We start from the raw sequence: 24,653 nt of genomic DNA on the forward strand, positions 1-24,653 counted from the left end.
AGCACAGTGACTACCACAGAATGAACAACATCAAGGAGAAAATATTTAGATACTTCTGACTCCTAAAGTCATTTGCTATAGCTTTAAGTTTGGGTCCTAAGATAGGGATTCAAAACTTAAAAGTCTGCATCCTTTATAAACCAGCTGGCAGTATTGACATGTCTGCACCAACCTGTGTTTCAGATGGACCAGCTGATGACCTGGTCTGCCCCAGCCAGGGCAGTGAAGTCCAGGGCTGAGAGTGGCAGGACTCAGCAAAGCTGAAGCACGAATGGGTCAAGCTTCGACAGGTGGATAAGGGTAGGCAGATGTCTTCTGCAGTGTTGCAGAACCTTGTACTTTTTACTGCCAGTTGCAAGTGGGTACTTTGTACCTGCAATCAAGGCAGAATCCATCAGAAGCAGGTCTCATACGAGCTAATGTCCTGCTCTTCTTCCTCATAGGCTGTGTCTGAGAACTCATTTTCATTTTGGTGCTCAGCACCAGATACACTGTACCCTACAATGCCTGTGAAACATTTTGTTTCAACAGAAAACACCCAACTTTGCTAACTTCCAGTAGAGACTTAACCTAGAATGGCTTCCAAAGTCCTGGGTGAAATGGATATAAAGCTTTGAGGAAGGTACAATGTACATGAATGCATGAAGATGGTTTTAGATGAACCTCAGGATGTATAGCGGGGCCCTTCATCAGTCAGATGCTTTTGAGCTGTCTGGGTGATCTCCCTTCTGTGCTACCAAGCCCCCAAGTTTTGGTGAGATGCCATTTTGCTTTTTCTGCAAAGGGATGCCTGATTTCCTTCTAGTCTGGAAATACAAATTACAGTTTCCTGATGGAGACAGGAGAAGAAATGTCTTTTTTTTTCCTTTTTACATTTAATGGGGACTTTGCTTGTATGCACATGTGAATTTTGGGGTGCATATGGTAAAGGCTTATGTATACACTAGAATGGTGTAAAAAGGGCTGTGAGTCTTTTGTTTCCTCACTAATGTGGACCTTGAACTCCACAGCATCATGATGGTGAAGCTTCTTGCACAGTTAAGTCTTCAAGCTGCATCTTGTTTAGAGGAATTATTTTCAATAGGCTTCCAATAGGAAGAGCATTTACAAGTAAGAGCCTTGACTTCAAAGGTTTGGGTTTCTTCTACCCTTAAAGTTTCTTTCACATGGAGTTGTACACAGTGCATGGAAAGTGAAAATATTTTTCTGACAGCTCACTCTCCTTGAGTTAAACTTGTATATCTTACCAGACCTCTTTGTTTCTGTAACATGCTTTTTGTGGTGTTTCTGACACCACCTCACAAATGTAATTACTCTGTTTGAAACCAGTGTTAAGTGTCACAACATAAATAAAACCACTGTTTTCATTAGTGCCTTATGGCACTTATACTAGATGGATTGGTTTGACTTCTTGGATCTTTGTAGAAGAAACTGCCAGCCATGGTGAAGTTGGCAGGTGTGTTCACTTAAAATTGCAATTTTCTCATCACTGTAAGTGAGGAAGCACTCTTCAGTGTATGTCAGCTTCTGCATGCTTTCAGGGTTGGTGGCTGCGTGGCTACCTCGATGTCGGAATCGATCTGGGCACCTGAATTGTGAGTTTAAAACAGCAGCACCACAGAACAGGAATTTTACAAGGAATTTGAGCAAGTGCCTACCTGCTTCCAGTGAGCTTGCTCACTCCCTGATGTCTTCTCACCTTCCATCCCTTGAGTGTCCCATCACCTGCACCTAGCACCTCTCTACTGTTTCCTTTTTGGTCTTACAAGAGAGAAAAAGTCGGTATGGAAGCACAGAGGAGAACATAAGCTTTCTTCCTTTCACAGGAAGTTGTATGCTTTACCCTTACTGTCCCTCTCTTAAGATGTCCTTTCACAGAAGCTAAGGGCTGGTTTTGGTTGCAATGAGTTCAGAATTTGAGGTAGATGTTAAAAAAAAAAAAGCAAAAACAAAAAAAAAGCATTACACAGGTATGATTGTGGATTCCTGTGTGCTCTTCCTCACCAGAACGTGTTCAACATCTCTGTCGGTGACAGGGACACTGGCACTGAGTGCACTGTCAGCAGCTTTGCTGATGACACCAAGCTGTGTGGTGCAGCAGACACGATGGAGGAGCAGTGCCATCCAGAGGGACCTGGACAGGCTGGAGAGGTGGGCACAAGCCAACCTCATGAGGTTCAACAAGACCAAGTGCAGGGTCTGGCTGGAGAGCAGCCCTGAGGAGAGGGACTTGGGGGTGTTGGTGGACGAGAAGCTCAAGATGAGCCAGCAGTGTGCACTTGCAGCCTCGAGGGCCAACCAGAGCCTGGGCTGCATCAGAAGTGTGGCCAGCAGGTCGAGGGAGGTGATTCTCCCCCTCTGCTCTGCTGAGCCCCCACCTGGAGTACTGCATCCAGTTCTGGAGCCCCCATTATAAGAAGGATATGGAGATGCTGGAGCATGTCCAGAGAAGGGCCAGGAGGATGCTCAGAGGGTTGCAGGAGCTCTGCTATGAGGACAGACTGAAAGAGTTGGGGCTGTGCAGTCTGGAAGAGGCTCTGAGGTGACCTTCTTGTGGCCTTTGAGTATCTGAAGAGGACCAACAAAAATAGCTGGGGAGGGACTTTTCAGGATATCAGGGAGTGACAGGACTAGGGGGAATGGAGTGAAACTGAAGATGGGTAGGTTCAGAGGAAGTTGTTCAGCCTGAGAGTGGTGAGAGCCTGGAACTGGTTGCCCACGGAGGTGGTTGAGGCCCTGTCCCTAGAGGTGTTTAGGGCCAGGCTGGATGAGGCTCTGGCCAGCCTGATCTAGAGTAGGGTGTCCCTGGCCATGGCAGTGGGGTTGGAACTGGCTGATCCTTGTGGTCCCTTCTGCCCCTGACTGATTCTATCATTCTAACCAAACTACTGCTGCTCTGCCTGAGCAGTACAGGATATCTCTCACACCCACACTGAAAATGTACCAAGCTAAGAAACTTCTCTTTCACTTAAGCTGCATTTGTGTTGTGAAATCCAGAGGCAGTTGAAGAGAGCCCAGCTCTTTGTTTTCTTGGAATAGTTTTACTTCCTTACGAGTAGTTTGTATTAGTTATTTTCTCTTACTCAGTGCCATTGTGTGATTACTCAATGCTGACCGCAAGCCGATCTTGTTTAATCCAATCCTAGGATGCACAAAGAAGACTCGAGGGGGTGAACAAGCTTACGCTAAGCAGATATGGTGGTTCCTCAAACTCTTTGGTAGAGCAGAGATTACTGACTCCCAGCTTCCCAGCAGCGTGCCCTTGCCATTGCAAGCCAGAGGCTGATTTCAAGTGACACTGTTCTATCTTTGCCAAATTCAACTCGAGTGTTAGCTGGTGCTCCTCTGTCACTGCCTTTGAGATTAAGCTGAGATGCCTGATCCCATTTTGCCTATGGTGCTGCTCAGTCTCCCCAGATGGAAAAATGGCTTTGTTTCCTCCTAAGGGATCATAAATGTACAGTGTTCTCTAGCCCTTCGCTAGCAAGTGGGAGCAGACCTACAACCGTAAGGGCACTTTAACTGGAAAAACCTTTCAGGAGTATTCAGCCAAGCCTTCCGTACAACCCCCAACCACACACACTTGACGTTCGCAGTGCAAGAAAAGAACCTCCTGTTTGTGTTCGTCTTCCAAAGGCAACTGCGCTTCTCCCCGAGGCAGGGCAAACCTACAGTTACTTCCAAGACTCCGAAATGGAAAAGCTGGGGACCCTTCGGAGCTCTCACTTTTCCACGGTGGTTCAGAAGCTGCTGCCGCACCCTCACAAGGGAACATGGGCTCCTCTAGGGAGCACATCTGCCCTTAAACCGCATCTGCCTCCCGTTGTGCCACACCACGCGGTCCCCTAGAGAGCACTCCGCGGGTTCGGCCGCTCGCTCTCTTCGGAGCTCCGGGGTCTTCCAGACGGGCGACAGCGGGAATGCGGGCCGGGCCTTCCCGCACGTGTCATACCCCGCTGAATCCGCGACAGTAAGCAGCCGTTCCCCGCTGCTACTCTGGCGCTCCCCGCAGCGATGCCACCGAGCGCCCACCCCAGCAGCCCCGCCGGCGCGCCCCGCCTTCGGCACACGCCATGCGCGGCGACCGGACCAGCCTATGGCAGCCTTGGGGCGGCTCCCCGCAGTGCCTAAGAGCGCTGGGGTTGGTCTGGCGGCTGTCCGTGGCATTGGAGCTTGCCGATGGGTGGGGGGCCGAGGCAGGCTCTCCGTTGGCTCAGCAGGCTGTCGCTCTTCGAGGCGCCCGTTGAGGAAGGAGCCCGCCCGTTGGCTGTGTCCTCTGCGTGACCCATTCACTGGGCTGTCCTCTTGTTGCGCCTGCCTCTTTCGCCTTGCGATTGGTTATGGCTCTGCCCTGGTTCCTCTGACTGGCTGTTCTTCTTACGCCGTTTGGGGGGAAGCTTTGCTGTTACGGGCGCCGTGCTGGCGAGTTTTGTGGCTGGTTGCCGTCTATTGGTTGTTGGTCCGGTCAGTCGCGGCTGGGCGCGGGAGGCGGGCAGGGGCGTTGCTCGCTGACGCGTTTCTGCGGCAGCCGCTCCGCCGCCGGGTCCTGCCGCCTCTCGCTGAGCGCCGCCCTCGCCTAGCTCCGCCCGGCGGCCGGCCTCCGGCCTCAGCTCGCCTCGCCTCGGGCTCGCCCCGCCACCACCAGCAGCAGCGGCGGCAGTGGCGCGCCCCGCGGCAGAGGAGGATGAAGGTGACCGTGGACTTCGAGGAGTGCCTCAAGGACTCACCGCGCTTCAGGTGCCGTGGGGAAGGGATTGGGCTGCCGTCTTGCGGGGGGATAGGCCGCGGTGTAGTGGTGAGGGGCGCTGGGGGCCGCGCAGGGGGGCGATGGACACGAGTGTGACAGGCCGCGCAGTGGGGTGGGGAAGGGGCTGCTGGGGTAGGCCGGGCTGAGGGCGTGGGAATTTCGGGTCGCCTGCAGAGCTGTGCGCAGCTGGTTCTGAGGAGAGCGGCAGGCTGCTGTGGGGAGGTGGTTATGTGGGACAGCGGGTGGGGGCAGCGTGGGGTGGCACGACGGGGAGTGGGTGTGCAGAGGGTGACCGTGATTGGTTTCGTAGGAAGGTGCAGCGGCCGCCTGTGGGGAAGGGGCTACTACGGGGCTCTGTGGGACGAGAGGTTTGCTGGGGTGTGTGTGGGCTCCGAGGAGGAGGAGGGGCGTGTGGGCGGTGGAGAGTAGCCGGAGAAGGGGCAGTGTGCCTGAGACTTGGATGGGCAGTGCTGGAGGTCGGATTCCTGTGGAAGTAGCGCAGTCAGCAGACAGCGCTGCTGGGAGCAGCCTTGTCTTTGGGCAGATGTTGAAGAGGGAAGGGTGGCAGGCAGCTGGTGCAGGAAATGCTCAGCAGCTGAGGCAATGAGATGAAGCTCAAGAGTGCGAACTTCCCAGTGGTCTATCTCTGTGCGCTTCAGAGCTGTGCTTACACTTCAGGTCCCAGTGTCTCCACCTTGCGTGTGCTGCACGCATCCGTACTCAATCTGCCCTCTGTTGGGGTGCCAGTGCTGAATAAGCGAGGTGTAATCTTCCCGTTGTCAGACTAGGGCACCTACTTTTTTGCTCTTCTCTACTCAAGTGACCACTTGCCTGTCATGGCTGTAGGCTTACCTCTGTCTAAGTTGGGCGACCTTCCCCTTTTTCTTTCCGTGTGCTTTTATCTGTTCAATGAAAATGTTTTCTGTCCTTGTGTCTTCTCAACATAGCTCTGTCTCTGTGTTCGATGTGTGGCTGGTCTGTGCGCTTAGGCTCACTTCCTGTGTCTGATATCACCCTGCCAGCTGATGGAGAGGGAAACAGCTCCGTGACTCGTTGTGATGTGTCACTGCTGTGCTTCTCCTGTCCCGTGTCAAGCTCATCTTTGGAGCGCCTGTGACTCTGTGGTTGATAGAAGCTGGGTGTGCTCTGTCCTGCTCTTCCTCTGGTTTCTGGCTGTATGCTCACACCACCTCTTGCATTAGCTTTAGCAATCGTGTGGCCCTGGGATTTGGAGGAAGGTGTAGAAGAGGGCTTGAATGTCTTACTGCTGGCAGAAGTGGAGAGTTCCTAGTCTTCTCTCCTTTGCTTCTGTCTTTGTGGCCAGCTAGTCCTTGGCTGCTTCTCCATGGACTTTTCTGATGACTGTAATTTGTATTGTTGGCTCTTTCGATGAGCTAGCTGCCCTGTCAGAAGACACTGGGTGGTTTTCTAGGTTAGCAAGTTGAGGAAACATTGCAAAGGGTGTGAAACCTACTCCAGCTTATGAGGAGAAGGAAGAGGAAACTTCACTGCTAGAAGCAAGACTAGAGTAAGCCAGTGTGGAGTGAAAACTCCCCCGATGCAGCTGGGAGCTTTTACATTGGGTTAGCTGCTCCCCAAACTTTGCCCAGAGTTGGACATGCTTGCTAGTACAGGTATGTTCTGACACAACTGTGTAGTATGGGTCTGTGCTATTTGGTGACAGTGCAGTCATAGTTTGGCTTAATTTGGTACTATTTAAATATATATATATATGCCTTTTGATTGCTGGTACCTGCTTAAGTGTAGAAAATACATGAGAAAGCAAGAAATTGACTGAAATTTGTGAGCAGAAGTGTACTGCTATCTCTTCAAGCTAAGATCTGCTAGCTCATTTGATCTCATTTTGTGTTATCCTTCTTTTGCCCCTCTTGATTTCTTCAAGGACAAAAGTTGCAACCCCCATTGTCAGGGTCTTGTAGTACACTATCACTGTTCTGCCAGTTATTGATACTACTACCTTTGAAGAAACTGCAGAAAACCTTCTGGTGTAATCACTTGCTGCCACCAAAACATCCTTCCAACCTTTAACTGCTAGGAAGTGGTTAAAATAATGAAGAAAAACCCCTGTGGTGTTTCTGAAAAAGAAGTTAATGTCTTTCATTATTAGTCATTAGGGCTTTCTGTTACAGCTGCCACTCTTGGTGTTCTTAGGAATTACCTAAACTAAATACCAGAAACTTTCTAAATGAAGTTAACTGCAGTGGTTTTAGTAAGGGATGGTAGGGACACTAACATAGAGCAAGGTCATTATGAAGTCCTAGAGCTCTTTCAGGGAGGAGTGTGGATGTAAAGCATCTTCTTGTGCTGTGTTCCTTGTCTTAAAGCAGAATTGCAGCTCTTTCCTAACCTTGCTGAACTGGTGGGTGTAGTCTTAGTCCTTCCCATTGGTATACCTGTTGGAGCAGTTAAATAAGCCTGTTGGAAGGCATATGGTCTACAGCAATGTCATGCAGTTTACTTTCTAGTCATGGAGAGAACTGGGAGGACGTGGGTGAATCAGAGCCCCTGAGTCACCAAATCCCTGTTTTCGCAGGGAGCTATTTAAATCTTGTAAAACATGCTACTACATCCAGCCTCAGACACATGGCTTTCTGGCAGATCTGTTTGTTGGGAAGGTGGTCTCTTTGTGCTCTGAGCTGTAATTGGGAGTATGGTAGTTACCCAAATTTTAAAAAGCAAGGTTTGTTTGCTTGCTTAGTGTGCATATGAAGGGAGCATGGGTTGTCACTACTGAGTTGCTGATAGGTGATTAGATAATAATGGCTGTAAAGATTCACCTCAAAAGTACAGTGGCTTTTCTCATAGTGAGGAATGCATTTGGTCCTCCCTCAGTACATAAAGAAAGCTTTCAATTATAAAACCTGAAGCAGTGGTGGCCTATTGCATCACTGGGTTTGTAAACTTATGACATGCCAGATCGGTCTGAGGTTGGAAACTTGAGGTTTAGAAACTGATTTGGAAAAGGCTGATGAAAAGGCTGTGAATGCAGGCATGCTTTTGCAGATTTGCAATAGTTTTTGGTTTCTTTTAAAGCTTGGCTTGAAAACAGTTGTGCTAAAATCATGTGCTTTGGTCTTAAAGACCAAAAGATCTAGCACAGAAACGTGTTTGCAGTTCTCCTACAGCCCATCGATGCTTTCCCATCAAATGAAGAAGTTGCTCGGGGAGGGCCCTTGAAGCAGTCCTTGAGTAGTAGAAACTGAGCTGTGCTGGCAAGTTCTGTGTATATAATCAGGAGTTCCTGGAGTGTGTGGGTTTCTTTTTTTTTTTTATATGCAGACAACATTGTGAAATAATACTTCAAACAATGGGAATGTTGGTTTCAGAATGTAATGGAATGGGCTTTCAAATCGCTGTTTCATTTGCCTGTTTTTCTGGTAACTAAAGAACATTTCAATGAGAGAGGTTTTGCACTGTAGCAGCCACTTGAATCACTCCCAAACCTAAATTTTTAGACAGGAGAAGCAAGTTTTAGTGATGTGGATATTGATCTGCTGTAAGTAACAGGTAATAATTTTGATTAGATTCATAGAATCAACCAGGTTGGAAGAGACCTCCAAGATCATCCAGTCCAACCTATCCCCCAGCCCTAGCCAGTCAACTAGACCATGGCACTAAATGCCTCAGCCAGGCTTTTCTTCAACACCTCCAGGGACAGTGCCTCCACCACCTCCCTGGGCAGCCCATTCCAATGCCAATCACTCTCTCTGCCAACAACTTCCTCCTAACATCCAGCCTAGACTTTCCCTGGCACAACTTGAGACTGTGTCCCCTTGTTCTATTGCTGGTTGCCTGGGAGAAGAGCCCAACCCCCACCTGGCTACATTGTCCCTTCAGGTAGTTGTAGACAGCAATGAGGTCACCCCTAAGCCTCCTCTTCTGCAGGCTGCACACCCCCAGCTCCCTCAGCCTCTCCTCACAGGGCTGTGCTCCAGGCCCCTCACCAGCTTTGTCACCCTTCTCTGGACACGTTCCAGCACCTCAACACCTCTCTTGATTTGAGGGGCCCAGAACTGGACACAGTACTCAAGGTGTGGCCTGACCAGTGCTGAGTACAGGGGAAGAATAACCTCCCTTGTCCTACTGGCCACACTGTTCCTGATGCAGGCCAGGATGCCATTGGCTCTCTTGGCCACCTGGGCACACTGCTGGCTCAGCTCCAGCCTAAGGTGACGTTCTGTTGATTGATATATGTAACTGTTAAGAACTCTCCAGAAAAAAAACTTAAGTCTGTAAAAAATGAATCAATAAAAAGTTGTATAACTCTCCAGAAAAACCTTCAGTCTGTAAAACATGAGTCAATAAAAAGTTGTGTATTTTGGAGATCACTTCTGTGGCATTACCTGTTGTCTTGGTTCTAATTTAGATTTCCAGAGACTCAGATAAATTTGATAGAACCAATAACAATTTTATAAAATGCCCTTCCCTCTTCCCCTTCTTTCCCAGAAGAAAGGGATTAGATGGAGAGAGAGAGAGAGAAATAAGCACACCCAAATAAATCACTCTCACTCGATTTGGAAGTTAAAAAGAAAAAGTTTAACAATTACTTTAAAAGGTATCTGAGGTAGGGAAGTTACAAAGGATAGGGAAGGGAAAATAACAAATACAAAATGGTATAAATACAACCCGATTGTGATGACTTTGTCCCCCTCGTGGGTGGTGGCTACGTGGTGAAACAAAGAGAAACCAGGAACTGATGGTAATGGTGGTATGCAGGGAGTGATGCAGAGAGAGTGAAACAGGAAGTCCCCCTGCTTTTATGGGACAGGAAGGGGGAGTGGGCTAACCATCACCTGGGGAGTGGTCAAGACCACCTAGGGTCAGGTTCAGAGTTTCTCCCTCTGGAGTGTTAACCCTATACACCTGTCAACTGTTGATGCAATTTTAAACTTTTTTCTTAGATTTAGTTGTGTATTTGCTTCCTGAGAGCCCAGCTGCAGAATGGAAGATGCATGAGGGAAGTCGTTGAAAGGCTTGAAATGAAACTGTTGCCAATTGCCATTCTTAGTATAAGTGTATCATGGGTACTTTCTGGATGGAACTGATGCCTATAGAATTTTCCCTTCAAAGATGCTAGTCTGAGGAGTCATCTATTAAGACTGAACTAAAGCACTGCTTTGTGTAGGCAGGACTGTGATGTGAGACAGGTTGGCTTGCCAGTCGCGTTCCCTGGTGTGGGTGTTGGTTTTCTGTGGCTTTGGTTCTTGCCTATCTGCATGCGGCCAGCTGAGATGCACCTCATGCTGACTTAGGGGATGCAGCCTGGATAGGTCACTCATGCTGCTTCATGGCTGTCGGTATTTTTGGTCATTTCCCTCCCTGCCCCGGTTTAGTTACTGTGTAATCAGAGCTCAGTCACTAAGCATCAGTTTCCCAGGTAGCAGTGTTTCAGCACTTTAGTGTGAGAAAAACAGTATAAGAAAGTGACTTATTTAACCTATTTGGGATAGGTCTTGTTCAGCAGTCAGAGAAATTGTTGTCTGCACCCTGAACACTTTGGTCTGTCACCTTCTGCAGAAAGCAGAGAAATCAGAACATCAGTGAGCTTGTTCTTTCTCAGTTGACTCCAAGTGCATACGGTGCTGCAGGGCAGGTGTAACCTGCTGCATGCCAGTACAGTGAGCAGCGAGCAAACCCCTCTGATCCAGCATGATTTACAGCGCAGGTAATCTGATTGTGGTTGTGGTGCTGCTGAGATCACCGAGGCTGCTCATGTGTTAAGAGGTTTGTGACTGAGAACTCCCTTGCTCAGATTTACCTAGCTGTTTTAGGAGGAATTTCCTTAGAAATTATTGGTCAGGACTTAGTACCTTTGGTGTTTGGGACTGAAAAGCAAGTTTGTAAGTAACTTGGCAAGGTGGAGTGGAAAGTATTGCTGAAGAACAGGGAAAATAAAACAATAATTAAGAAAACCATCAACAACCATCAACCAACCCAAAAACAGTGAGTGGAAAAAGAAAGCTGCTAAACATTATTTGCTTCTAAGTTTGTGTTTACTGTTTTTCATACTTGTGTGAGGCTGTGTTCAGAATTTCCAGTAAGTGATTGCAGAACAACACTGTTCGTAGCAGGACTATCTTAGTGGGATCCCTGTGGGTTACACATCATCTCTGTCCGTATTGCTGGGACTCTGATGGAGTTTGCTGAAGTGCTTCTAGATTTCTAATCCTTTAGTTTTGTGGAGATGACAGTGAATGCAGTGTTCCACTCAGACTCTAGTCAGTTATTTGGTTTTACATCTGTGAATGTATCTTTTATATGTACATTAATGAAGTAATTAATCTGAAGAGAGGGGACTGTATTGGAAGCTTCACCTAGGAGCCCTATCAAATGCATTCACCAAAATCTCTTACACTGAAATGCTTTAAATCCTTTTTCAAACTTGCTAGTGAGCTGTTACAGTCCTTCCCAATAGATATTAGAGGTATGTGTCATGAAATCAGCTTGTCTTGATTTGCTTAGTGCACCTAAATTGTCTGAATTTAGGAAAAGTTGTCTCTCATCAATTACAAAGGTTAGGGGACTTTAATGGAGCTTTTGTTTCATGTTGTCTGATTCTGATTGATGTTAAGAATCATAGAATCAGCCAGGTTGGAAGAGACCTCCAAGATCATCCAGTCCAACCTAGCACCCAGCCCTAACCAATCAACTAGACCATGGCACTAAGTGCCTCATCCAGTCTTTTCTTGAAGACCCCCAGGGACGGTGCCTCCACCACCTCCCTGGGCAGCCCATTCCAATGGGAAATCACTCTCTCTGTGAGAGAAACAGCAAACTGAAAAATCTGTACTATATCTTTGTTAATAGAAACTTAAAATGTGAATTTCCTTGCTGTTGGTCTCTAAGTTTTTATCTGGGAATCTCACACACTGAGAATGGAGCTTACAGCTGAAGTAGTAACAGCACCTGCTAGTTGGCATGTTGCTGTAGCACAGCAACGGGATCGGTTGCTGAAGAACTGATATTAATTAAGCCTGATCTTTAGTGAGTACTTCCAGAATTAAAGGGACAACTTGTGTGTCTGTGTGCTATGCTACTGTAATTATACAAGCTCTTGCAGTCATTCGGGTTTTAGATACAGATTTGAAGAGGCTTGGCTCTTCAGCTTGGAGTACCTCATTTGTGTTAGCTAAGCACATCTCATGTAATTACATTAAGAACTGAGGTTATGGAGGTAGTAGTTTTGGATTTGTGGGGGGAGGAATATCAATGTTAGATCTTGGGAAAACAGGGTTAGAATATTCATTAGGTAATTGGCAACTGTAAAATATAAATTAGGCTCTCTTGGGTTAGGTGAGCTTTGGGTAGCTTTGTTTTTTCCTGTATGCATCTGTGAAATCGTTTGCTACCAAACAGCAACTGTGCTGTTTTAGCTGTCTTAGCAGTGTCCCCTTCTTGACAGCTTTGTACTCAGAACTGTGGTGTTTAGAGTTAGCAGTTTTCCTGTTCTTGCTCTGTGCAGTAAACAGTATGACTCACATTGAGGCTATTGGGGCATTTTTACTATAAGTAGATAATTCTAAGAAGTCCCCAGAGCAAACTCCATCCTGATAGCCTGCTTTGAGAGGAAAAAGAAAGGAAAGTAACTTTCACTGACTGCAGAAACATTCCTGCTAAAATTACAATTTACAGAGCCAAGAACCCTTTGCCTGGGCTTTGATGGGGACCTTTTTGTCTAAATTGATTAGTTTGATATCTCAAGGAGATGCAAATGGAGAGGTGTCATGAGGGAGTGCAAAATACCTCACTGAAAACCCCATGTGGTTACTTAATGTGATGTCTTGCAGTGCCTTGAGAGGAAATAGAAGAATAAATTCTGACTAATTTAGTTAACTCTTTTTTTGCCTCTCACTTCCACATGCAAAATGGAGTAAAAAAAAAAGGCATGTAACTTTTAAACCTTGTAAATGCATTTGTGGTCTGTTTGAGCTTCAGATACCCCTGTGAGTTTAGAAAGTACTTCAGATGGTGGTGGATTTGTAGCTAAATGGACAGCTGAAGTAGCTGTCTGCACTGAAGGAAATGCAGGTCAGCATGTGGACTGTGGCATTTCTTTAATATATGCAGGAGTTTTCCATCCTTCTGTGTGAAAGTGTAGATCCTGCCTTTGTTGCTGCTCTTTCATATGGGGAAGAGATTAGATCAGGAGCACGAGAAATGGTAGATACTGTCATTATGATCTTATACTAAATAATTTTAATCAGTCCAGTGAAGTAGACCAAAACCCTAATCTCCCTAGGGAGATGGCAGATTGCTCAACATTGGACACTTTAAAGGTTCAGCTGGATGGTGTACTGATCTGTCCTGTCTATAGGCAGAGATTGGACCAGATGATCATGCAGGTCCCTTCCAACATAGTATTTGATGATTCCATGACTGTGCTGCTTTCCTGGTGATCTCTTTAAGAGAAGCCCTTGCATATGCCTCAGAATGGTTACTCATAGAATCAACCAGGTTGGAAGAGACCTCCAAGATCATCCAGTCCAACCTATCCCCCAGTCCTAGCCAGTCAACTAGACCATGGCACCAAGTGCCTCATCCAGTCTTTTCTTGAAGACCTCCAGGGATGGTGCCTCCACCACCTCCCTGGGCAGCCCATTCCAATGCCAATCACTCTCTCTGTGAAGAACTTCCTCCTAACATCCAGCCTGTACTTTCCCCAGCGCAACTTGAGACTGTGTCCTCTTGTTCTATTGCTGGTTGCCTGGGAGAAGAGACCAACCCCCACCTGGCTACAATGTCCCTTCAGGTAGTTGTAGACAGCAATGAGGTCACCCCTGAGCCTCCTCTCTGCAGGCTGCACACCCCCAGCTCCCTCAGCCTCTCCTCATAGGATTTGTGTTCCAGGCCTTTCACCAGCTTTGTCACCCTGCTCTGGACACATTCCAGTACCTCAACATCTCTCTTGATTTGAGGGGCCCAGAACTGGACACAGTACTCAAGGTGTGGCCTGACCAGCATTTAATATCCACAAAGTAAAAGCAGCTAGGCCACAGACCTAGGATAAATCAGTTGTTTTGTTTTGATGCACTCTAACATATGCCTATGTAGAGAGGAAATCAAATTTATATCCTGTGTACACTTTAAAGCTGACAAGACACAAGGATAGGCTAACAAAATAATTTGCTGCAAAGTAGTCCCTTCAAGTACTTTATGAAGAAGAGGTTTTAAACAGAGAGTGCTTCTCAGGCTTGTGGCATCAATCTTTCTGTATTTCAGACTTGGTTTGATATCTTTGATTCCTAGGTTTTTCTGTTCGAAATGCTGAGACTTAATGTGCAAATGTGCTGGTTTGAGCCTAGCTAGAGTGTTTTGGTGAGAAGAACTAGATTACAGGCTGTGAAAAGGAAACAGTGGTGATGTCTACTGCACTCATAGGCTTGCTGAGATGTATAAGAACATAAATATAGATAACAGAATCGCTCTCTGGGCTTTGTGGGCTGCACTTCTCTCTCTAACATAACCTGCCGTTTGTGTGACTAATCCATCTGCTTCTTGACCCCCCTGGCCGACCTTCCAAGCTACCTTGGGCATAAGGCAAAAGTCTTGAGTAAGGTAGAGGGGTGGGGAGAAGGTGGAAGGGCAGTTGAAAGCCCCTTCTGGGGACTCAGGTTTCTGGGAGGGCTGCTGTGTTTCTGTATTACCTTTTAAACTTGTATATGTCTGTATATGTTGTCAGTATCTGCTTGTGTATTGTGCTAAGCTGTAAATATAAAGCTTCATTTAATTTCCAGAGCTACTGAGTCTAGTCTGGGTGATTTTTCACGGTGGGAGGAGGGGGGAGAGGCAGGGAACACCCAAACCACAACAGCAAACAGTAATGGGGATTTAAATAGCTGTATTGCATTTTTACACCAGAGAGTAGCCAACACACACACATAAACTACCTATTTTTTGTTTTCATGAGTTTATGAACAGTTGTTGCTGACAATTCTGTGTGGATAAACACAAAGCATGATGTGACTTGGAAATATCTGTGTTTCCAAAATGCACTGTTTTAAGCTGGGTATAATATGAAGAGAAATTGGAGAAGCTGTAGTGAAACACATTCCATCTGACACAGTTTGAAAAGCCCAACAAGGTCTACGCAAAAGAAACCCAGATTTCCATCCCTCTGGATTCCAGATGTGAATATAAGTAGGAACACATGGATGTGAAACACATTTCTGTGCATTTTAAGTATTTCAGTCTTCAATTGTTAGTGATCTTCTTATTAAAAGGATGTAGCACTTGTACAAAGGTCGTGTAACAAAGTTTTGTGTACTGGTGTTTAGAATGGCATGTTGTGGATCAAAATTTGAATCAAATTCATTCCTTTGGTGCAAAGGAAAGATGTGTAGTATTCAGTGTCACTTCTGTCTGAATATTATCCCTTCTGCCACCTTTAGAGGACTTAATGAGAGTAGTCAGACTCTTCTATTTGACTTTAGTGTAAAGAAGATATTATATTACAGTATCTTTTGTGGGTTTTTTAATGTAGTGTGCTGCTGCTAATATACTTAAGGTTTAAGATGACCTAATGAACAACAGGGTGCCTTGTGATTTTAGCTGAGACTAGCAAAAGGCATTAAGGAGACTCAGTGCTCAGCTGAAAATGGCAGTGATATCTTGTTTGCCCTATATATTTATCTATGCTAGCTGGAGTTCCTGTCTGTTTGAAGAGTTGAGTAATTAACGAAATAGGCCCCTCCTTTCTTAACTTCCTCCAACAGGAAAAACAGAGTTCATCTCATCCACCATGTAGCTGTCTCTTCTTAAGGCACTTCTTAGGCTTAAGCTCCTTTAAATCTTAGTGAAGATAAATAGCTGTATCCCAAGCCCCTCTTGATTTGTTTTAGCCCTAGTGGTTAGAATAAGGTGAACTGCACCCTGGAAATGGCTTGTTTCTACACTCTTCTCCAAAGGTGATTGAAATGACTGACTTGGGTATTTATGTATAGGTAAGGCATACTGCAAGAATAGAGCAAATGTATGAGTTTTGTTAGGCAGGGTTGTTATTGAGGAGAAAGACTGCTTCAAGTGACTGAAGAATCTTGGATGTTTCAGTGAGGATACAACTGCTAGCTCACTTTGCTGCTAAATTGAACTCCAGTAAAAACCAGTATGTGTCCATGTAGACACCCTCTCTATAGGATTATTCTCCAGAAGAGTCTTCCATTTGTAGGAATTATTTTCTTTCAAGGGTACTCATTTAACTTCCTAAAGTGCTTTACTTTGTTAGGTGTCTGGTTTTGCAGGATACGTATCTGCCTTTTTATTCTGTCTTAAGTTATCCCAAAATGAATGATGAAAAGGACAAGATAAAGTCTTAAATGCACTTACCACAACAAATATCCACCATATTGTAGGTTTCTATCTGGCAAGATTTTGTTTGAAGGATTTGCAGTTGATTTAAGATGAAAGCCCTTTAGTACCCAACTAATAATTTGTATATAAGCTTCTGTTTGATTGAGAAACAGCTTACCTGCAGCTAGCATTGATAGATGACTGAAAGCTCAGGGTCTTTTAAATCTCCTGATGACTAAAAATAGTGGGAGAAGATACTGAATGTACCCAAGGAATATTTAGACCCTTTCCAGGGCTGTGGGTGTACCATATGCATTTTGTAACTTTTGTGTATCATATTCTAAATAATGATTTATGTGTGTAGCTCTGTGTTCTCCTGCTCCTAATGCTTGTGTGCTGTTACCTTGAGACTGGATCATTTCACTGGCTGCTTCAGTGCAAAATAGACTTTCTTCATGGTGTAAGGCAATGGTAAAACTACCAAGCAGAAGCCCTATGAGGAGAGGCAGAGGGAGCTGGGATTGTTTAGCCTGGAGAAGAGGAGGCTCAGGGGTGACCTTATTGCTGTCTACAACTACCTGAGGGGTGGCTGTGGCCAGGAGGAGGTTGCTCTCTTCTCTCAGGTGGTCAGCACCAGAACAAGAGGACACAGCCTCAGGCTGTGCCAGGGGAGATTTAGGCTCGAGGTGAGGAGAAAGTTCTTCACTGAGAGAGTCGTTGGACACTGAAATGGGCTGCCCGGGGAGGTGGTGGAGTCGCCGTCCCTGGAGCTGTTCAAGGCAAGGTTGGATGTGGCACTTGGTGCCATGGTCTAGCCTTGAGCTCTGTGGTGAAGGGTTGGACTTGATGATCTGTGAGGTCTCTTCCAACCCTGATGATACTGTGATACTGTTTAGTTTTCATGTAAAATACACTTAAGAGATACCTGTATGTGTATACACCAAAGAGCTAAACAAATTCAAGTCCATAATTGGTCTGTTGAAACAAAGCTGCAACTTCTCCTCTGACTGTCAGTTAGAACATTCTGATTTTAACCAAGTGTATTGCCAAAACCTTTTCCTTCTGAAACGGACAATTGATGAGGCCTCAAGCTTCACAGCCCATCTGAACCTTTTCTCTGGTTTCATTTAAGAGAATCCACCTGATAAAACTGGAATTAATGAATTGTAGGAAGCTAATGGTCCTTAGCTCTTCTGAAACGTGGTGAGTTCTTGTTAGAAAAAAATTGCTATCTTACAGATTGCACTCGACAGAACTTTGCTAACTGTAGCAGGCTGAAGTTATCAACTAAGCAAATTAGAGACACAGATATTGCCTTCATTTCCCAAAATCCTAGCAAGCACAAGGTCTAGATGGAAATGATCTGCTATCTGTGAAGAGTGCTCTTTGATTAATTACAGAATACTCTGATCCTATTGCCTCTGCTTTATAGAAGACTTTCTCTGCAGTGCTGAACATACTAATTCTGACAGTCATGCACTTGGGGAATGTAGTGATATTTACTCTTTGGTTTTTGGTGACAGCTACCCTGTCATTTATATTGGCTTCAGTTGACATACACGAGGTATATCTTTACAAATCAGGAATGAATTTCTTCAATCTTCCTCAGGTTATTATTGCTTACAACTTTAAAAAGAAAAGTGGATATTGCTCCCTGTCTAGAGTTCCTAGCCAGGTGCTGTTGAGACTAATAGTGTGTAGTATTTAGATGGAGGGATGTCCTACCTTCTATCTTAAAAACTGGTTGCTTGATGTATAAGTTGATGGTCCCACTGCCTGAACTTACTATGTGTTTGTGTTTTCAACTGTTTGTTTCAAATGCTGCTGCTTCTGTCTTCAGGCTTCTAGGTTGTTGCTGAGATTTAAGAGATTAAAGCAACTGTGGGATGCTTGTAAATTTCCACTAACAAAGTTTCTGCACAGGAACATGAGTTTCTTGAGCTTGTTTCTGCTGTCCTTTTTTGTTGCAACATCTTGATACTACAGTTCTACCTCCTTACCTGATAGAAAGACCTTCTAAAAACCTTTTGCCTCATTCCTGAGATGTTCAGGGCAGGTATTGTGTGGTATGTTGCAGCTTTATCTGAGTTTATCTTTAGCAAAGGAATCAACTTCTCTGTGAAGTTTTCATAGTCACCATTGTGTTCCCATCTCGTTAACAACTGTCTTATAATGAACAAAACATTAAACTTGAAAGGAGAAGAAAATCCTGCTGCTTCTTCGTGGAAGAAAAGGGTTGCTCATTTCCTACTTAGGCTTATTATCAGGCTCTGCTGAGATTAAAAAAAGCTTAAGGAAGAAAATAAGAGGCAGAAGTATTGGGAAAAGAGAACTGTTGTGCCTTTCTGACAATTTACTGCAAACAAATAACAGAATAAGAAGCTCAGGAATGTAGGACCTGAAGGTAGCACAGATGCCCTTACAGACTCTGATACATTAAATGCTGCTGGAAGTTTAGTATTAATCAGTTTGACTTTCAGCCATTTATGCTAAGTGCAATAAGACTTATTCATTTTGAAGACTGTTTGGCTTCTAATTTTCATCATCTCAAGCCTTGTGTAATCTCTCAGTGAAAAACAGAGACATATATTTTAAAGGGGTTTGCCTTGTTTCTTTCTTTGTGTATCAAAGACTATATGAGTTACTGAGGATGAATTAAACTTTGTAGGTGAAGGCAACCTTCAAAGCTGGTACACACAAGCAGACTTCTGCTTTAATAATGAAAGTGAGTTGAGTAAATCCCCTTGTCTTCAAATTTGAAGTCTGAGTTGGGTGGAATAGAATAATGTCTCTTTAATATTAAAGACATGAGGAATCTGAAACGTGGATGAAGCTTTCTATGGACCTGAGAAAACTTGGTTTATTCATCAGCAGTCCAGGAAATGCATTTCTGTATTTCAGTTCACCAATCTTACAGAGAAATTCTGAGATTTCAGAATTGAGGTGAAGAGAATGTCACATCTCTGATTCTAAGTCCTACTGTTCATGTTGTGAAGCTTTTCCAAGCTATTGATAAAGTGTTTGTGGCAATGACTAAAGAATTAATCATGTAAGGAGCACTAGCATGACTGGGGTAGTTTATCTCTGCATGTCAGGGAGCATTCATCATCTGTTCCTCAGCATGGAGGGGCTCTGTGCCAGTGGGGAAAAACCTCCATGGTGCCAAACCAGGACTTCAATAGGCTCTGTGACAGGCTGCAACAGCATTCTTTCTTTAGACCATATTAATGGTTATGACACATCTCATAAATTATAAAACTCTTCTTGTATGATTCCATACTGCTATCCGAGGTTGTTAGCCTTAATTGTTCAGTGTATGACTTATCTGTCCCTTAATATGTCATGTTTCATTTTTAATCTGCAGCTGTCTGATGCTGTTATACATGTACCAAGTGAATTCCTTGTTAGCATCTTAAGAGGGCTCTAAATAGCTTTTTATGTCTAAGCTATAGGTGAAGGAAATCGTGTGAAGTACACAATGAATGGGGGAAGCAGCTGTTCATATACTGCAGGGTAAATCTGCCAGACTGCGTTAGCAAGAGCATAGCTGGGAAGTTGAGAGAAGAGATAATTGCCCTTTATTTAGCTGTCAGCAGGCTAAGCCTGGCCAGTTATGACCAATTTGGGGCTATGCTTGTGAAGGAAAGGTATTACCGAAAAGAAAGACCTGCAACTGAAGGCAGCTGGAGTTGAGTACATGGAATTCAAGGAGAGGATTAGGACCTGATAGATTGTAGAGTTCAGGTAATTTGTGTAGGTGTGGAATTTTGGAATTGGATACACCACAGAAAAAGGTGATTGGAGGATGCAGCAGTACACATCATTTACTTGCACTGAGGGTTATGATTACAGTTGCCCAATTAGGTTGTGTTTCTTCCATTCTCATTCCACATGGAGAGAGTTAGAAGCATTAGTTATAAAGTTGTAGACATCATTTTGGGTGGAGCAGAGGGAAATAGTTTCTTTTTTAGTCTTTTTTTGCCTTAACTGTGTGATGCTGTAGGCTCTTGTGGGTGAAATGTGTTGATCTGTAGGTTGGTTTTTTTTCAGCAGAGAGGGTGGATGGCTTAGAGACTTGTAACATGTGTCCAGTAGAGCTGTTACTTGCGTGGTATGTCATTGCTAGTTTCTCCTGTGGCATTCACAGTTCTTTTTTTTTTCTATCTGGAAGGTTTTAGTGTCAGCATTGCATTTTTCTGTGCAGTGGAGTGAGTCATGGCCCTGTGTTTGTGTTCTTCCAGTCTTACGTTACCCTCAGCAGTTAGTCTGTGGTTGTTTCTAAACTAATTTAAATTACTGCTTGGTGTCTGAAGTGTGATACTAAGGTGCAACTCCTGTGTGGAGAGAGCGAGAGCATGTAGACCAATTAGGTGAGTTAAGTATAGTATCCTGTGTGGTCTGCTTGCATTTTAATTGCCCTTTACATGATATTTACAGCTTGTAGTCCATCCTCTGATTAATGTCTGCTGGCCTTTTTGCTACCTGGACTCTGGCACAGAGGAGGAAACATTCTATAAATCACCAGGTGGATCTTGAATTTCATAATTTCCAGTTTTTCAAGTTCAGTAGTTTGGTTTTTGATGGTTTGGTTTGTTTTTCTCGAGGTTTTTGAGGTTACCTTGCTTTAAACTCTCTTGTGTCATTGTAAGAAACTTGATGACTGACTTTACTCCTATTTCCTTCTGTTAGTGAGGGTGCTGAGTGCAGACACTCAGGGGTGGTCCATGAGCAACTCAAATGTTCATTTTGCTGATTCTGCTTCAATCTGCTAAATGAGATCAAAAATATTATAAATAATTACCTTGTTGGTGTTTTTTATCAGAATCTGGGCAGTGCATGTTGGAAGCTGGGTCTGGTATTGCAAAGCATGAGTGCTTGGTAATTTTGCTGTAGCTTGATTTTTACACTTACCTAGACCTGTGATACCATTGTGGGATGCAGAGATAACTTGCAGCCAATCTCTGCTAGTGTCTGTGCTAGATTTGTACGTAACATGAGAGCTAGAATGGTCAATTGCCTTCACTTCAGCCAGTTAAGAACTAGTTGTATCCAGCTTTAGCCCTTGCACTTCCTGAGCTGTGTGCTTGGCATTACAGTCAGCAGCATGCAGTGCTTTAGTCCAGACTGAGTTATTTCCTTATCGTGTTTGCAGCTTGTGGCATAAGTGACCCCTTGTCTTTTTAGAGGAGAGTTTAGCTGTCAATCTTTCTGTTCAGTTACTGGGATTCTTGGAGTCCCATGGTACCTTAACCTGGAAGGAAAGTCCTTCACTGGTCACTGAAGGAGAGCACCTGTGATGGATACCATGGAGTTCAGCTTTCAGTTGTTTTATGCTGGGCTATGTAACTGGTGACACTATCATCATTTTAAAAGGCTGCTAAGTCAGGTCTTGAGTTTTCTTCCCTTGTCTCCTATACTCTTCCTGCATTGCTGATGCAACCATGCAAGAAGCTGTGTCTAGCAAACTGGACTATATTTTAGGAAGGGAGGTGGGCAAGAGAAGGAACAACAAAGGAGAGGAATGCATTCCTGAGAGTCCTTGTTATGGAGCATGAAGAGAAAGGGTGATGGCTCACTTAAAATGCTGTCCTCCACCCTTCTGCAGCTGTTCTGGTTTTATGTATTGCCACACAGTGTTTGAACAGATGTTTGACTTCGACTCAGATACTGGGGCAGATCTGATCCTTATTCATAATGTCAGAGCCTTCTGGCTAAGATTACCCTGACGCAAACCCTGCTCCCAGCTCCCACTTCACTAAGGAGCAGTGGTTTTGGTACATGTCAGGTCTGGCACTCGGTCCTCAGCTGTTCTATAACCACTTCCTATGTTTATAGCTGGGAATTGGGTCTTGGCTGCAGGCATGAGATTTACTCAGAATGATGACAATTTTCTGTGAATTTTAAGTAATTCTTGTCACAAGTGTTCCAGAGAGAAAAATGCATCTTTGGATTCTGTGGCTTCAGAAAGGTGTAAGGAAAACAAGGTTAGCATTAACATAGCACAGCTCAGATCAGTTCTTCATGAATTCCCTAACCCAGCATGAACACCATTGTTGGAACTAGATGGTATTAGTGCATTATCAGGTCTATGTAGCTGTAGTCTGATCCTTTCCGTTGCAGTTGTGCTTGTAATCTGTTATTGCTCTATTAGTGTGAATGTGGTTGCATGGGACTAAATTTTCTACTAATGATGTGCTAGAAACAGCTAAAGTAGTGAGTTCTAGGCAGAAAAACAAAGAATCGAAATGGGATCTGGCTGGAATCTCCCAGCTGTTTGATCCGTGTTCAGCTGTAGGGCACAGATGTGCTTTCTCTCCATGTGGCAGTGGCAGGAGGTAGCCCAGAGGAGCAGCCTGGTGCTTCAGGGGCCTGTGGTCATGCAGAGATGACCTGAAGTTAATCAAGTGGTGGAGGGGCTGTATGTTTTCCTTCTCTCACATCTCTTTCTGCCTTGCTTTTAACTTCCTTTTTAAACCTGCTTTTTATCTTTTCGATGTTCTGTTGTTACTTCAGTTGAGTTTACTCTGTCTTAATGCTTTCCCCTTGGAACAGAGCTTTAATTACTGAGCAGATGTGTTGTCTTCCTTCTTCCTGCTCTAGCTGCCTTTATCTCACTTCTTCATCTTGAATTTTAGGCTTTTTAGCACATTAAGTCCTGTGGAGTTAGAACTCTTTGCTATTTGAAGACTCTTTTAAAAATAATAATTCTTATCAGAGCTTGCTGCAGCTCTGTAAATAAGCTGCTTAATGATACTTTTATGTTAATGCCAAAGAAACAAACAGAAATTGGCTGCACTGTGATTATAAACAAGCAAACACACGATTGCAGTGTAAATATTGAGATACATTTCCTTTCTCTAGCGGGTTTTTATTGTTTGCTTCCCCCCCCATCCCCTGTAATGCTCTCTGAAACAAAATTCAACTCTAGAGGCTTAAATGTAAGTGAATAATTCATGGAAGAAAATAAGGAAAGCAAAAGAGAAAATTGTTGCCTGAAATCCTTCATGGTCTGTTGCTGGAGAAGAGGCAGGAGCCAAAATGTAACAGAAGAGGAATGTGCTTAGACATAAAACCTCCAATGTAACTGTGGGAATGCAACTATGTGTTAGTGAAATCTGCAACAAGCTGGGAATGTCATGCTGAATGTTTGAGAACTGCAGGCAATTGGCAGCGTTTTTTAGAACTCCTCTTGAAAAAAAAAAATCCTGAATTTGGGGCCTGATCCAGTCCTTTTCTGCTTTTTTTTTTTTTTTTGTTGTTGGCTTGAACTCATGTGAACTAGAACAGAATTAGCAAGAGACAGTAAAGCTGTGGTTCTGTGTGCTCTCTCCTCAGCGGTAAAGCTGGCTGAAATTCCTGCTCCAAATCACACTTCCCTGACTGCCTCACTTTTTCCAGGAAGAGTTTCTCATAGGGATTGAATGTTTCTCATCCAGTTTTCCAAAAAGCATTACAGAAAACTTCCTATTACCAGTTAGTTGTTCTTTTTTTCTTCCCAAGGCAGACTACTACTGGTGAAGTGTTGTGCTGGGATGACTGAGAGAATGAGGCGCTCTGAAAGGGCAGAGCTCTTCCTACCAAACTCTCTCATGTGAAATCCCAGCCCCTTTGAATAGATTTCTGCAGTCTAGCATTCACTGCCAAAAATCAGTACATTCAAGCTCTTGAGGCCATAGCCTGATGAGGCAGCAATGCTCATAAACTCTGAACAAAATGTTGTTCTTCCTCTTCTATTCTTTCACTTGTTTTGTTATATTTCAGATAACAATAATCAGGGAAGGAGGTGTCAAAGGAAATATCATCTCTCCAGCAAAGAAGCTATGCTTTGGAAATGCTTAATGAAAGCAAAATCACTGTCAAGTAAAATTTGGCTGGCCTGAAAGTTGCAACCAGTCTGAATTGGGAGGCAAATTATGTAAACAAGTGTGCCATCTGAACTTGCTGCTAGGTCATTTGGCTCTTGGCAAGTGATCCATTTTTCATGATCTCATTATGAGGCCATTCATTAAGTAGCTGTAGGTTTGCAAGGTTCACGCAGAGTCAGCCAAAGAATTGCTGCAGAGATTTCACTCAGACTTTTTGTTTCTGTCCTTTAGACAGCCAGTTTGCTACCCAATAATAGAGTAAACCTGTCTTCAGTGTGGCAAATGTTGGGATTAATAACATTTCATTTCCTATCTTTGTTACTGAGATTGCTTTATGAGTGATGTAGTTTTTTCTTCTTGTAGCCAGGCAGTTTTCTGCAATCCTTGATGTTCTTTTCAAATCAATGCTGTTTTAAACTTGAAATAAGTGAAACTGATGGCAATAAAAAGGATTAAATTCGTGTGTCCCTCCCCCTTCTCCCAGTCCCAGAGTATTTTTTGGGTGAAGTTTTACAGAAAACCTTTTTTTTTTTTTTTTTAAACCTTGCAGGGCAGCTTTAGAAGAAGTAGAAGGAGATGTGACAGAACTGGAACTGAAACTTGACAAGGTAAGCTGTTTATTTCAGCAGTGGCTGTTCTGCAAAACACAAGAAGAATTAGCTTTTGGGTTTGAAGCTCACAGCTGGGAAATGGTGGTGGTCAACCGAGTGCACAGATCTGGGTTGAGTGTGCAG

The 24,653-nt window shown here is 44.3% G+C and overlaps 1 protein-coding gene across 4 annotated transcripts in view; it reads left to right on the plus strand.

The window, feature by feature from the left end:
- Positions 1-4,171: 4,171 nt before the first annotated feature.
- The window catches only part of ACAP2 (ArfGAP with coiled-coil, ankyrin repeat and PH domains 2), a 79,898-nt gene continuing 59,416 nt past the window's right edge, over positions 4,172-24,653 (plus strand). For 3 of the 4 annotated variants that reach the window (XM_064152890.1, XM_064152892.1, XM_064152891.1), the window contains exons 1-2: positions 4,172-4,737; positions 24,470-24,527. In XM_064152890.1, coding sequence (XP_064008960.1) covers positions 4,685-4,737; positions 24,470-24,527 — 111 coding nt within the window. In that variant the 5' untranslated portion in view covers positions 4,172-4,684. The remainder of the gene's footprint in view (positions 4,738-24,469; positions 24,528-24,653) is intronic. The other variant, XM_064152893.1, reaches the window with a different exon arrangement.

The sequence above is a fragment of the Pogoniulus pusillus genome, chromosome 13 (assembly GCF_015220805.1).
Source record: "Pogoniulus pusillus isolate bPogPus1 chromosome 13, bPogPus1.pri, whole genome shotgun sequence".
Classification (NCBI taxonomy): Eukaryota; Metazoa; Chordata; class Aves; order Piciformes; family Lybiidae; genus Pogoniulus; species Pogoniulus pusillus.